At 38.9% G+C, this 14,611-nt stretch overlaps 1 protein-coding gene and 1 long non-coding RNA gene across 3 annotated transcripts in view; one reads left to right on the forward strand and one right to left on the reverse strand.

The window, feature by feature from the left end:
- Positions 1-2,398, reverse strand: part of LOC141572938 (uncharacterized) — an 83,702-nt gene extending 81,304 nt beyond the window's left edge. The window contains exon 1 of the long non-coding RNA XR_012498510.2: positions 1,637-2,398. This is a non-coding gene — a long non-coding RNA (uncharacterized LOC141572938). The remainder of the gene's footprint in view (positions 1-1,636) is intronic.
- MYPN (myopalladin) overlaps positions 1-14,611 on the forward strand; it is a 92,913-nt gene that overhangs the window by 68,131 nt on the left and 10,171 nt on the right. For both annotated transcript variants that reach the window (XM_074339509.2, XM_019731758.3), the window contains 7 exons: positions 5,086-5,307; positions 6,546-6,695; positions 7,576-7,658; positions 8,846-8,972; positions 10,159-10,366; positions 11,969-12,134; positions 13,447-13,580. In XM_074339509.2, the coding sequence (XP_074195610.2) occupies positions 5,086-5,307; positions 6,546-6,695; positions 7,576-7,658; positions 8,846-8,972; positions 10,159-10,366; positions 11,969-12,134; positions 13,447-13,580 (1,090 nt within the window). The remainder of the gene's footprint in view (positions 1-5,085; positions 5,308-6,545; positions 6,696-7,575; positions 7,659-8,845; positions 8,973-10,158; positions 10,367-11,968; positions 12,135-13,446; positions 13,581-14,611) is intronic.

The following is a 14,611-nucleotide window of genomic DNA, read 5'->3' on the forward strand; positions in this document are numbered from 1 at the left end:
ATGTGAACTCCTGGTTTGGGGTGCTGTGAATCTTTGTTAACATCTCTGATGTAAAGATTCAGTGCTTTGGTAACAAGCCACATACCCCTGCCACCCAGTTGTATGGTTTCCTTGTTCCTGAGGTTTGGCTTCCCAAATATTTTATGAAATCTTTCATGGAAACTCCTTGACCTATAGTATTCTTATTTAGTTGCCCATCTGCAAGTTATACATTATATCATATAACTGGTACATTAAACAGGAACATCTAAAAACAAATTTAATTTTTTCCCTCCCATTGTTCCTTTAAGTTTATCTAATGGGGCTAATTCTTCTTCTGCTTCTGCTGCTAGTGATCTCAAATGTGAGACAATTTCAAAACCATTTTGACCACTTTAGTTCATATAAGGTTCTATGGTTACTTTTTTGCAAAATACAATCTTGATCCAACAATACAAAATTTCCAGTCCTTGCAACCAACTCCAATCCTTGTTCAAAATTTAAACCCCACACACAAACACCCCCATCCCCACCCCACACCCCACAAGCTACAAACCTAAAGAGCCAGGAAGGGAAGTGTGGCCAGCTTCTCTCTTTTTTGCTCTCTCCTCCCCCACTTTTTCTATCTGCTGTTCCTGACTCCTTCCTTTCCCAACCGTGAAGGGACAACAGCTGACTGACTCCACACTGGTTTTGCATTGTTTGTGGCCCACGTATGCGTGATGAGAACCATCACAGACCCTTTGCCCTCACACAGTGCAGGAGTGCAGGCCCCTCAAAGCTGCCCTCAGCTTGCCCACCAACAAAAAGCCGCCTCGTTCCTTACTCTAGATTTCTTAGACAGGAGTCAGATACCAACCCACTGTAAGAACACAGCAAGCTCTCTAAATGGGCCCATTTAATCTTCCTCGCTGACTTGAGGCAAAAGGCAGGTACCCTGGGGCTAGAGGTGGAGGTAGGTGACGCACAGACATTAATGCCTCTCTCCAAAGTCCTCTCACTGGATCTTCTCCCTCCAGACTCTTGTGTATCTCTGACGGAGGTGAAGACTTTAAATCATCTAATCCATCTTTAAACACCTGCTATAAATTTCTAGAGAATAGTTTGTGCCCCAACTCACTTGTTTTCTGATATTTAGCCCGTCTTGGTGCTTCAGTAGCAACTCCTAGTTAAAATCTGTTTACAACTATATGCTCAGTACATAGTTACAAATAGTACTTTTTAGATAACTCATTTTGAGTGTGTTCTGTTTTGATCACCTCCCAATTTGTATTACTGGTAAAATAATAAATATAAAACCAATATCTGTATGTTTACAGTAAAACAAAATGTGCATATTTTCATCATATTGCTTCTATAGTTCCTTGGGTGGAATCCATTCAAACACTTAAAATTCTGTAAAATCAGGCCCCAACATGATAAAATCAAGTTCCTAAATTCGTTGTTTGGAATACACGGAGACAATGTGGGATTTATATTCTCAGGCAGACACATAAGCCACATATATCACCCATTGTGTTCCTGAAGAATAGGTAGAATCATAATTTACCACCATGTACAATAACACTTCTGTGGAAAATTTAGTTCATTCTCTCAAAATAGGATTTCAGGAATTCATTTCCCTGTATAACTCTGACAATGTAATTAGGGAACTTACCTGCCCTCACTGGTCAGGCAGTAGAAGCTTGAGAGAAGGTTCTTTTGCTTGGAACAAGGATTCCATTAAAATAGTGACTATGTCACCAGAGGCTCACAGGATTGTCCACGAGAGGACTCAACCTGGAGCAGCAGTGTCAGGGTTCTTGACTTAGTGCAAGAACGAATTCAAGGGCGAGACTGAAGCAGGAAAGCGGAAATGCCAGCAAACTCCGAGAACAAGTCTCCAGGAGGAAGTCATGATCAGAGGATTTTATCCCTCTGGGGGCGGGAATTGGTGACTTTCCATTGATGTGGTTGATTTGTTTCCTCCCCCTAGGCGGGACCCGACCTTTTCTGAGTTTTCTTCCTTATTTGGTTCCTCCGGAACGGTCATGGCGTCAGATGCATGATGGGAGTTAGAGTAACTGCAATGCAAATGACATTAAAATTAGCTAAAGATCAGGTTCCAGGCCATAGGGATTAAAACTTGATGGGTGAAACTGGTTCTTGTTTTTCTCCAGCTGCAGGTACTGGATACAGTTACTTATTACTTGTGTAACCAGTGAGGCATCTCATGCTCTATGGTAGAGGGGGTTGTCCATTTCCTAGGCTACCTATCCTGCCTCAGCCAGAGGTGATATGGAATGGATTTGGAGTCTGGGGACTTAAATGAAACAAGAAGCCATAGAAGGCCAAGACTTACTGCCACTCTCACAAAAAAATTTGGGGCTTCCTGAACTCCGGGATCTGGGTGTGAAGTTTAAGGATTATGTGAGATATTCCTTTTGAATGTAATTTTTAAAATAATAAAGCTACTATTCAGCACCCACCTCACATGGTAAGAGAATAAAATAATGCACTGGTTTTACTCCTAAGTATCCCAGAAAATAAATTTGTTAAAAGGAAAAATAATATTACCTTAGAAACATGAATGCAATTCAACAAAGAAGAAAAATATATTGCTCATGTGATTTTAAACTGGCAAGAGTAGGAAATGCTTCAAATTTGTGGGATCATTTAATGTATTTATGGAAAAGATAGTCATTGTGAAGTATTAGGTTGAATCATATGAAATTTCTGATATTCTACCATTTTGACCTACAAGAGTGGCAGTTTCATAAACTTCAACCTCGTAGGTGGATAGTTGGAAGCTTTAATTATTAGCTTTTTAAAAAGTTCTATAATGTAGAAAATAGTCTCAATACTTTTAAACTAAATTAGGTTTCAAATTAGTAGAAGTGAACAATTGTTTAGTTTAATTGATTTGAATTATCTGGTTAAAAATTATAAGCTTACCTGGAGATTAATCATTTTTTTCTACCTGAAAGAGTTGTGGATTTGTTTTGCTTACCTACGCTGAGAGTGGCCGAGAAGGGCAAATTTAAAATTGGTTCCAAGAATTTTAAATCAAGAAACATTTGGTTTCTGTGTTTCCTAAGTTCTAATTCTACACAAATTCAAGTGATAATATGTATAAAACAATAACTAGAGGGCATGAGTAATGTGATTTAATAGCTTCAGAACACAAGTCCTAAACTCAATTACTCTGCCTATGGCTAGGAGCAGATGCATATCAGCCATGTGCTTCCAAATGCCATTTGATCCTAGTGCCATCTCCATGAAGCCCACCTAAATTATAAAATTATGGTTAACTAGAGTCACAAATTTAACCAAAGGTCTCACGCTCATCCCAACACGCTCCAGATTCCTCAAAGATGCTGTAGTGTTGGAACAAGTGATTGCCCCCATATCTTTCATGTATTCACTCATTTTTCAGATACTCATTGGGCACCTGCCATGAGGCGGGCATTCACTATTCCAGGTGCTGTTGATACAAGATAGGAAGCAAGATAAACAAGATCTCTGTTCTTGAGGAACTAACTTTCTAATACTTAGAGATCTTAAATCATTCAATCAATAACAAACAAACAAGAAAAATACTAGATAGCAACCAGTACTATGTAGAGAATTAGAATAGGGAATTACTTTAGATGAAGTGGGCTGGGAAGGCTGCTTTGAAGAGGTGACATTTAAGCTTGATAGACTATGGCAGGGAGAAGGAGTGAGAGGAATTCAGGATAAGTCCTAAATTTAGGGTTTAACTTGGTACACTTAAAGTGTGGTCTGAGGACCTGTGGCAGTGTGCAAACTATCTCCTCTCCAAATTGAGATAAGTACAGAAATTGAAAATAACCATTTTTATATAACTTTTATAGCAATTTGACACATTTTATGTCTGCTGAATATAATAATTTTACGTGCTTTTAAATTTTCACTTTTCTAGTAATTCATGCTTACTTTATTTTACAAAAGTAGAGGTTGGAAATTTTTACAAACCCAGGATTCACCATAGATAGTGTGAGGAAACCCTGGCTTAACCACTCGACCAAGTGGATGATGAATAGTGGTGCCATTTCCTGAGATGGGGAAGAGCAGGCTAGGAGAATCTCAGGGCAACAGAAATCAAGTGGGCATTGTTTGGACCATGCTAAGTTTGAAATGCCCATTGGGAACCCAAGCCATGATGTAAAGTAGATCATCGAGTAGATGAATTGTGGAGAAAGGCCAGGTTCAGAAACATGGATTTGAAGCCATCAGCATACAGAAGGTATCTGAAGCTGTGAGACTGGATGAGATCACCTACCTAGGGTTAGGAGCTAGCAAAGGAGACTGATAAGATGCAGCTAGACAAAGAGAAGGAAAACTAGTATGGTGTCATGAAAACCAACAGAAGAAAATGTTTCAAAAAGGAGAAAGTATCCATCTGTGTCTAATGCTGCTTAGAAGTCAGGTAAGGTAAGAACAGATAAGTAACAACTGGATTTGGCAAATTTGAAGATGCTGACAATAGTAATGTCAGTGAAACAGAGAACACAAGCCTAACTAGAGTAGGTTAGCAAGAAAATAGGTGACAAGAAAATGATCCTGTAACAATAGAAAATTGTTTCAAATATTTTTTTGGTGTGTGAAGGGAGCAGAGAGATGCAATGAAGGTGGATGTGGAGTCAGGGGAGATTTATTCAAGACAGGTTTTCCTCAAGTATGCAGATGGGAATGTCCAGTGGAGATAAGAAGTTGGTGATGCAGGCACACATCAGAATGCAGTTCAGAATAGCTTTGCCAAAATACCGTATAGGCAGTTCTACATATTGAAATGGACATTAATAGTAGTTGTGGAAATTACATTCCATCTTCATTCCATTCCCTACAGGATTCTACTGGGGCTCCATGCTCAAGGTGAGGAATCAGGATTCACTCAGGCAGTTTGGGATTATAGTAGAGACCCTGAAATCTCCTTTAGTGCGCCATGGTGAGGAACTGGAAATGGAACATGCCTGGTTTATTGGGGTTCCATTATATAAATCTAACATCTGAATCTTAAAAAGTTGCATCTTTAATGTATACTGATAGACACCTTCTTCCTCACCCGTAGAAATTGAAATTGAAACATGTTTACCATTTTGACAGGAGTACAAAATTTCAAGCTTTGAGCAGAGACTGATGAATGAAATAGAGTTTCGCTTGGAACGTACCCCTGTTGATGAATCAGATGATGAAATCCAACATGATGAGATCCCCACGGGCAAGTGTATTGCCCCCATCTTTGACAAAAGACTCAAGCACTTCCGGGTCACAGAAGGCTCTCCAGTCACATTCACCTGCAAAATTGTTGGGATACCTGTTCCAAAGGTAGGGGGAAATCACCAGGCAGTTGGCCAATCAAAGCACAGAACTGTGGACAGTACCTTCAAGAAAGTCTTATCAGACTCTAGTGAAGTATCTAGAGGGAATAAAAACCAATACCAGAAAATTAACACAGCCCAGATAATTTGACTAAAAAGAGACAGTCAGAAGTAGGATTGTTAAATAGTCAGGCCAAAAATAAATCAGATTTATGGGTAAGTTAGAATTTTATTAAAAATTTAAAACAAACTTCTTAGTCATGATCCTCTGTTTTGGGCTGTTGATTCTCTCAGCCATCAAACGCACCAAATTGATATTTTTCTTTTTATTTAACATCTATTGAATATCCACAGTGTGCCTGTTGTTGTACAAAGTGAGCTATATTTGTATCATTACTATTAGGTTGGTAAATGCTGAAAATGTCATATCATTATCACTGGCTGCTGAAAAATCTTATGAGTCACCAGATTTTTTGGCAGTCAGCTGAGAGAAGGATTTACACCCGGTATGGCTGCAGCAGGAGATCTCTCCACTCTTCTTTCACAAACATTAGCATGGCATTATCATCTATGGTTAGGTAACCAGGAAATGTAGAGGGCAGCTGTACCCAGTACTTTATTCCCCTCTATCTTGAGAGATCTCCTTGATACATGCAGAACTTAGCATGGAAAAAAAAAAAAAAAAAAAAAAAAAAAAAAAAAAATATATATATATATATATATATATATATATATATATAAATTTTAGCAAGATGAGAAATTTAGTGAATGAATCATGGTTTTATTCCACTTGGTATAATAAACCATATTATCCTTTCAAGCAATGTGAACTATTCTAGGTCCTGAGATCTGCAACTGCAGAAGACTTGAGTCTATAATAGGATAGGATAATGGCAATGGGATAATGGGGGAAAATTTAGGCTCTTGGTTTTCATTATTTTGCCTCTGAAGACCCTTTGGTTCTTAGGGTGACTTTTTAAGTAATTACAAAGTACAATCAAAACAGTCAAAAGCTTTATCTCAATCCTAAATTACATAGAATTTTTGACTTAAGCATTGTACAAGTAGAAGTGAAGGAGCATTTTATACTGTTTTTAACATGTTTTATAATTTTTTCTAAGTGTTTTACAAGAGATGAGTCACTTATAGAGATGGCAATTAACCCTTGCCTCACCCTACTCCCTACTTCATTATCCTCTAAAGGTGTTAAAAACAATGTATATTCTTGATTATCTTTCATTTCAGGTTTACTGGTTCAAAGATGGGAAGCAGATTTCAAAGAGAAATGAGCACTGCAAAATGAGGCGAGAAGGAGATGGGACATGTTCTCTGCACATTGAATCCACCACCAGTGATGATGATGGCAACTACACCATCATGGCTGCCAACCCCCAGGTGGAGAAGCAGGGTTCAGCATTGTGCTGTACTCTGAGGAAGGAGCTGTTGATATCATTGTGAATGAGGCCTTGAGAAGTGCAAGTTACTAAGGACTGCTGAGGAAAATGAATGAGAAGCATTGTGATTGTGTGTAACTACAGCACAGTAGCACAATCTCAAAGACCAGTTAGCTACTGATGGGTCACTCAATTCTTCAGCCTTTGTCAAAGTTCATTAGTAGGATCTATTCGCTGTGTATATGCCCCAGATCTGTTGGGCTAAATCTTGCATTCTATCAAAGAATGATTTGTTGGTTTTGTCCTTCAGAGAATAAGCAAATTAGTTCACAATGGTTTGTGAGTGTCCCTCAAACTCATAATCTCCTCTCCTTCCCCTCATAAAAGTTGGAAAGCCACAGTCTTTTACTTTCCTTTTCTAAATGAGATGAAGACTTAAACTTCCCCTAAAAGATACGACTGAATAAATATCTTCAACTACTAGTAGAATAGGAAGTATAGAACTATAATTTATATGCTCACCCACTCTTCCTATTAAAATGTTAGTTTCGAAGAAAATCTCTACTGAGGAAAGTCTAAAAATACTTAGCCATGATCTCTACATGTGTCTGCAGATAATATTAAGAGCACAAGAATTCAATTTTTTTCACATTTGTGCTCTGTTCATTTCTCAGCTTAAAACTGAAGGTCATCACAATACTCTTAAAAATCCCTCCCCCTGGAATGTTAACAGTAATTTAAGGAGTTTTATTCCCTCCCCAAAGAAAACTCATAATACCGTAGTTAACCAAAAGGTTCATAATGTTCAGTCCAAAAATATGTACATAAATTGAAAAAATGTGGAATTCTTATTTTAATCTTGTTCATTTTCTGTTTCTTAGGGGAGAATCAGCTGTTCTGGCCACTTAATGGTACAAAGTTTGCCTATTCGCAGTCGACTAACATCTGCTGGTCAGTCTCACAGGTAAAGATAATAAGAATCTCCCTTCTCTAGCCCCTCCCAAGTACCCACCCACCACAATGAGCACCAAGGTGTTGGTTCTACAAATTGTTACTTAAAGTGTAGTCCTCCACCTGTAGCATCAGCATCATTTGGGAGCTTGTTGCAAATACAGAATCCGAAGCCCCACCCCAGACCTAATCAGAATGATATTTTAATAAGATCTCCAGGTGATTCATAAACACATTAAATTTGAGAAGTACTGGCCTACAGCACACTTTTAATTGTTCAAAATTTGTGACCATCAGTAGCATCTGTGTATATAAATCAGGCTCTTTACATGACCGTCTTTTCTTTAATAAAGCAGAAACCATTAATGATTATATAGATATAGACTGAATATTTTTGTTGTTTGTTATCTCCAATGTAACAATTGTCTCTAATGCAGCACTTGGCTTTCTTTCTCTCTGATTTTACTAACCAGCAAGAAGAAAGAGCCTGGCTTTGCCTTGAGTCTTATGGTGCCATAAAGTCTTAGCAAAGCATTCCATAGTTGCTGACATGGATGAATTAAATTTGACTTACCAAGGGAACAAAAATAGTGATCCATGTTTCAGATACAGTGTTTCACCACCGTTGCAACTGTACCGTCTTCTTCTCCATTTTTTTTTTCAAGAACAGCTGTTATTGTTGGTCAGTCTTTACCAGTTTAAGTTCATGATAATCTTTAATGGTCTGCCATAATTTATAGTCAGGTTAAATTTTATTACTCAGAGACACAGGGATTGCAGCTGCCTTGTTCTGGGTAATAAACAGGACTTCTCTTTTGGCTCTCATTTGAGGATTGGCTTGAATACTGATTTATTTGTTTATTTTGAAACTTTTGAACAACTGGTCAAACCCAAGACAAGAGGAGCTGAGCCACTTAACCCAGAATGACTTCAAAGAGAAAGAAGCTAAAGCCTGTTTATTTCATTACAGATCCCACGAGATAATCCTACAGTGTATGAGATACTTACCACTTTGTTTTTTATATCTGCTCCACACCATTATTTATTATTTGCTAATGGTCTAGCAACCCCCTTTCTCTACCCTACCTCCCCTCCAAAAAACTCTGTTCTCCAGGCCCTATCATCACGCCTAAATGCCTACCTTGTTAAGTGTGTAAACTGGTTTCTATATTTAATGCCTGAACATGTTTGTTGTTATAGAGGAAGGTCCCGGGTGCAAGAAAGAGACAAGGAGCCCCTACAGGAACGCTTTTTTCGACCACATTTCCTTCAGGCTCCTGGGGATATGGTAGCTCATGAGGGGCGCCTCTGTCGACTGGACTGTAAGGTAGACTCTAGCACCCGTCCTTAGTCCCAGATCTGTTCACGTTTTGGGATTGTTTGTTTGTATGCACTTACTTTGGTTTATATTTGTTTTGTGGATTGTTTTCTTCCAGGGAAAGGAAAAGTGGGGAGAGATCATCTTTTCCCCCCATAAGGCTCTTTTGGAGTGTTTAATACCAGACAAAAGTATTTCATGACATTTTTAAGTCTTTATATGTCAATAAAAATGATACTGGTATTGTATTGAGTTAACTCTGTGTTTGTAAACAACAACCAAAGAGGTGATATAATTCACACATTTTCCATATGGTGCCTGGAAAGTCTTTATTACTATAAAGCCAACAGTGTGATTTTTGCATCATTGGAGTGAATTGCTGTGAAAAAAATTATAGTCCTGAAAAGATGGCACCAAGGCAGTTGATGAAAACAGATGCTAGTTTCTCATACTAATCAACATCCATCACCTGTAGCTATTCTACATTCTAATTCTAACTTTAGAAACTAAGTTCAGTTGAGCAGCATGGATATCTCTCAGTATTAAGAGAAACTACTTCACCCCTTTTGCCCCAGGCAAAGATGCTGAATGTTATGGAAAATTAGGTGTAAATTAGTAAAGGCTTGAGGTTAAGCATTCATAGAGTCCACTCCTCTTAGTGATTCTTGCTCTCCCAGTAGCTGCCTAAATAATGTTCGGGATTGATTGTTACTTCTTCCACCCTAAACCCTAAAAGATACCCACGACTGGGCCCCATCCCAGAGATTCTGATTTAATATTGTAAGTGGGCACTGTGATTTTCAAATGTACCCCCACGTGATTATAATACACAGCGAGGTTTGAGAAAACTGGTGTAATGTCTGCCCCTTTTCTTGGCTACCTCTTGCTTATGAGGTATGTAAGCAATATATCATCTCTGAAACTGACACTGCAAGCCTATTTAATCTACCTATTTAGCTTTTTCTTATTTATTCTAATCTGGAATACAATCATGACCTGAATAGGGGTGAAAACTCTACAGTTTAAATTCATGTGGCCATTCATCCAGATCCCTCTTGTCCTGATACCCCTGTCACCACCCCATGTTTTCTCTCACTATTTATTTGATGCCAGACAAGGATGAAGAATTCAGCCACCAAATAAATCTGCCTGTCGTCAGTCTGTCATTTGCCTCAGCTGTCCTGTTTTTTATTAGGTGAGTGGCTTACCGCCCCCAGAGCTGACGTGGCTGCTCAATGGCCAACCTGTGCTACCCGATGTCTCCCACAAGATGCTGGTCAGGGAGACCGGAGTCCACTCTCTGCTCATTGATCCGCTCACTCAACGTGATGCAGGGACCTATACGTGTGTTGCTACCAACAAAACTGGACAGAATTCCTTTAGTCTGGAGCTCACTGTAGTAGGTAAGGTTTGCTGCTGGGACCCTGAAATATGACTCCCTCCAAAGTTATTGTCCAAATATGCAGAGCCTCTGACAAAATTCCTTAGTCCTTTGTCCCAAATTCTAATCTCAGTTTCTTCTTCACTGTAGTAAGGGCCATATTTTATACATTGCTTTCAAAGACATATAAGGAAGCTGAAAACAATAGGGTACCTTGTGCATATTATGCGTGCAATAAATGGGAGTCATTGTAATAGTTAATCAATCAGCCAATTAATTAATTGACTATTACTAAATTCAAGTCAATTGCCCTACAGTTCATCACTCCTGGAACATACAAAGCTCTTCGCCACCCCACCCTCCAAGCTTCCAGGCCTTTGCATCAATGGTTCCTCTATCTGGAATGCCCTTCTCTGCCTAACAACCTCATTCTCTAAGGCTTAATTCAAATGTCACCACCAAGACACAGTGGATCGACTAGGCACATCATCCTCTGTTTCCATAGCACTTAGAAAAGGAGAGCACTTACTGCCTTCTGTGTAATTGTTTACTCCTTTGCTTCCCTGAAGAGACTTTGATCTTCTAAGGTCAGAGATTCTTGCTTGTTCTTCTCTATATTTCCGGTGTCTGACTCTGCCTGGAACAAAGGTGATCAACAAATGTTGAGTCGATAACTAAACAAATGAACCTTTATCTTATAAGATGATGCAAACAAAACATTCTAATGCCTAAAAATAAAGACAAGTCATCGTCACCTGAGTGGTACCAGCTCCTCAGAGCAGTAGTCCAGCCAGAATTAGATTTCAGAATGTACAAATTCTAGTGCTGGGCTTTCTCCCATGTGTGGCCCCCTAAAGGAAATCAGAGAGGCTTCAGCATATACTGAACTATTCTCTCTCGAGGCTAGTGGCTGTTTCTCACATTGTATCTTTTTCTTTTTCTGACTTGTAATTTCTTCTTACCAACAGAGTAGAACAAACTCATTCTGTAAGGAAATATGAATGCCAGGTTTTGCTTTTTTCCCACTATTTTGCTAAAATATTTACTCTAGAACCCTGAGATATGTGGTATCTTTACCTTAATTGGTTCGGGCCAAAAAAGAAAAAAGAAAAAAAAAAAAAGCCTCTTTAGGAAGCATAATTTGTATTTTTTTAAAAATATAGGATACTTCTTTCAACTTTTCTGTAGCTATAAAGTTCTTCAATATAAAAAGTTGCGGAAAATTAATATATATTCTACAAAATAAACCCCTATTAAAAAGAAAAAAAGGATATATTCAGTACATAAAATATATTGTTTCTCAAAATTTACTGCTGAGCAATGAAAGAATCTCCTTACATTCCACACCTACTACTTGCACCCCCCTGTGTGCAACCCAGATCCTTGAGTGTTGTCTCTCATAGGATGTGCAGAGACAGTTTCTCAATTCTTTTTAGATCATTTCTGGAGCTTTTCTCAAAAAGATCATTAATAGAGCTCTTCATTTACAGGCATGAGAAGTGTTCTGAAGGGGAGATTAGGTGCGTAGGTGCCCACTCTCCTAAATTCCAGAACTGTAATGAGTGTGAGGCATGAACCCCAAGGCATTTCTTAGTCAAACAAGAATGGTTTTCCTCTTGTTCAGCCAAAGAGGTGAAGAAAGCACCTGTGATCCTGGAGAAACTGAAGAACAGCGGAGTCCCGGAAGGCCACCCAGTGAGGCTGGAGTGCCGTGTGATAGGCATGCCGCCGCCCGTGTTCTACTGGAAGAAGGACAATGAGACCATTCCTTTCACTAGAGAGAGGATCAGGTACAGCCCCACCCATTTTCAAAGGGACTTCCAAGCTCAGTGGGGCTTGTTGAGTCACCCAAATAAGTCTGTAGCCCTTTGAATCTGGCTTCTTTCACTGAGCAGAATGCATTTGAGTTTCGGCCACGTTATTGTGCATGTCAAGAATTTATTCCTCTTTGTTCATGAACAGTAGTCCTTTGTGAGACATGGGTGTCCCACAGTTTTCAAACCTTAACTTTTAAGTTTCAACACGTACGAGGAATTTATGAAGATGCTGCATATGTTTTGTTGCATGTCTTCACTCATATTGGTACCCAAAAATCCTCTTTCACAGTTAGAAGCTAAAATAAAATAAAATGTAAAACATTGTCATCCCAATAAACTTTAATTAAAAAAAATAAAAGAAAAGAAAAAGAAAAACAAAACATTAAAGCAGTTATACTCTTTCTCCATCCATCACTACATGATTGTTTTTAAAATAACTTTAAGAATCCAGTTTCTTAAAGTGGGTGCCTTCCTTGATTTCCCCTAACCAAACTTATTTCTTTGCCATTTTGGTTTTATGTCATGAGGGGCAAACAAAGGCAGCTGGCATACAGAGAATTATTTCTTCACAATCAATGGAATTTGTCCCTGAGGATGTTGTAGCTGACAGAATTTTGGCATCTAAGAAGTCGGCGTATATATAGGTCAGGATTTTTCTCGTAAAGCTTAAGCAAGAACAGAGAAGATTCTTGAGTTAACACTTCAGTCTAAATCATTGTAACATGTTAAACCCAGCCTGAAATTCTAATGGAATTATCCAGAATTTCAGTCTGCAGCAAAGTGGAGAACTACTGATGCAGAGAACACAGACGGGAGAGCATGCTAATTTGCTCCTGAACTGTATTTAGCTAAATGTTGCACGTGTCTAGTTTGTTGCCTTGTGAAATACTCCCTCCATGCTAACAGGTCATCAGTCCCTGGGCTCTCGTTTTGGTCTACTTTCCCTTAGCTTCCTAATAAAGCTCTTGTTGAACTGTCCAACCTGGTTTGAGATTTTTCTGGACTTTGGTTGTGAGAAGTGAGAATACCCCTGGTGGGGACTACAACTCTATGAGAGTTGGAGCCGTGGGGAAGGCAACAACGGGTCTCAGCCTCACTACGTAGGTTAATTTCTCTTTTGTGACTTCTTCCCACCTTTGTCCCTGTTTCCTGCCCCTAGGGACAGGGAGGGGAAGGGGAAGCAATGCCCTGCTGGATGTGTCACAAGAGTTTCCCCAAGCCCAAAACTTGACATGGCTATTTCTGTCCCCAGATATAATATGGATATATTCTTTCTTTTCTCCAGTATGCACCAGGACGCAACAGGGTATGTCTGTCTCCTCATTCAGCCAGCCAAGAAATCAGACGCTGGATGGTACACATTGTCAGCCAAGAATGAAGCTGGCATTGTGTCGTGCACGGCCAGGTTGGATATATATGGTAGGTGTAATGGCATCACTTGAACATCTGTGTGTGATAGGCAGCTTTAAAATCCTTTTATAAAGGATGCATGTAGTATGTTTCCATAAATGAATTGGTTGGATTAAATTTTAGTGCTTCAGGGATGGATTTTTTTTTTTTAAGTCATTTTATCCTCGTCACCTCAGTGCTTTTGTGCAGTTGTACATTTTACTATGAGCTTAAACTTCTTCCAAAAGAGAGCCTCTGATACCAGGAATTATCGTTACTTAAGAGTTTGCATGTTCTTGTACTTCTGCACTTGATCTTAGCCAAAAGGCTGAGAAGCGATGTGTTCTTGTACTTCTGATCATCCAGCATCTTCATGCCCTCTCCTTAACGCCATGGGCCACCCACTGGAACTCCATCCCCACTGCTTGTCATTTGCCTTAGCCACACCTCCTCCCACCAAAATTTCCCTGGCCTCATTCATTTGTTAATTCATCTCACAAATATTTATTGCCTCAATCCCATAATGAGACTAATAATAGAGAGCTGTCCTAATTAATAACAATAATATCAAATTACATTTGTATAGTGACTTGTAATTTATAAAACATTACACTTAGATCCTCCCAAACTTATGAGATTTTTGTAATTGTTGTTACCCTCATTTAAATGCTGAAGAAACTGAGATTCAGAGACGTTAAGTGACTACAGCCACGACGAAAATCCCAGGTTTCTGTATCATTCCTTTGAGCCATGTTTCTAATTTTCAAAAGGATTTAACAAATTAATCTTTATTACTGTACTTATGCATTCCTCTCCTACATAGTTTTGACATTAACTGGTATTTTTGGAGACATATTCCTTAATCTAAAAGAGTGATCCTTTTATTTTCTCCTTTTTGAAAAAAATGGTCAGCTTAAAAAGTTTCTTATTTATTACTGGTTCAACGTGATGAACCAGAATAACAAATAAGAGTGACTGTGTAGAACCTGAGGTCCTGCTGTTCATAGGTGCTCATCAGGTATTGTCTTCTTTTTTAGTACCATACCGGAAGGGACTTGCCT

The sequence above is a fragment of the Rhinolophus sinicus genome, chromosome 15 (assembly GCF_057876585.1).
Source record: "Rhinolophus sinicus isolate RSI-liver-muscle chromosome 15, RSI-T2T, whole genome shotgun sequence".
NCBI lineage: Eukaryota > Metazoa > Chordata > Mammalia > Chiroptera > Rhinolophidae > Rhinolophus > Rhinolophus sinicus.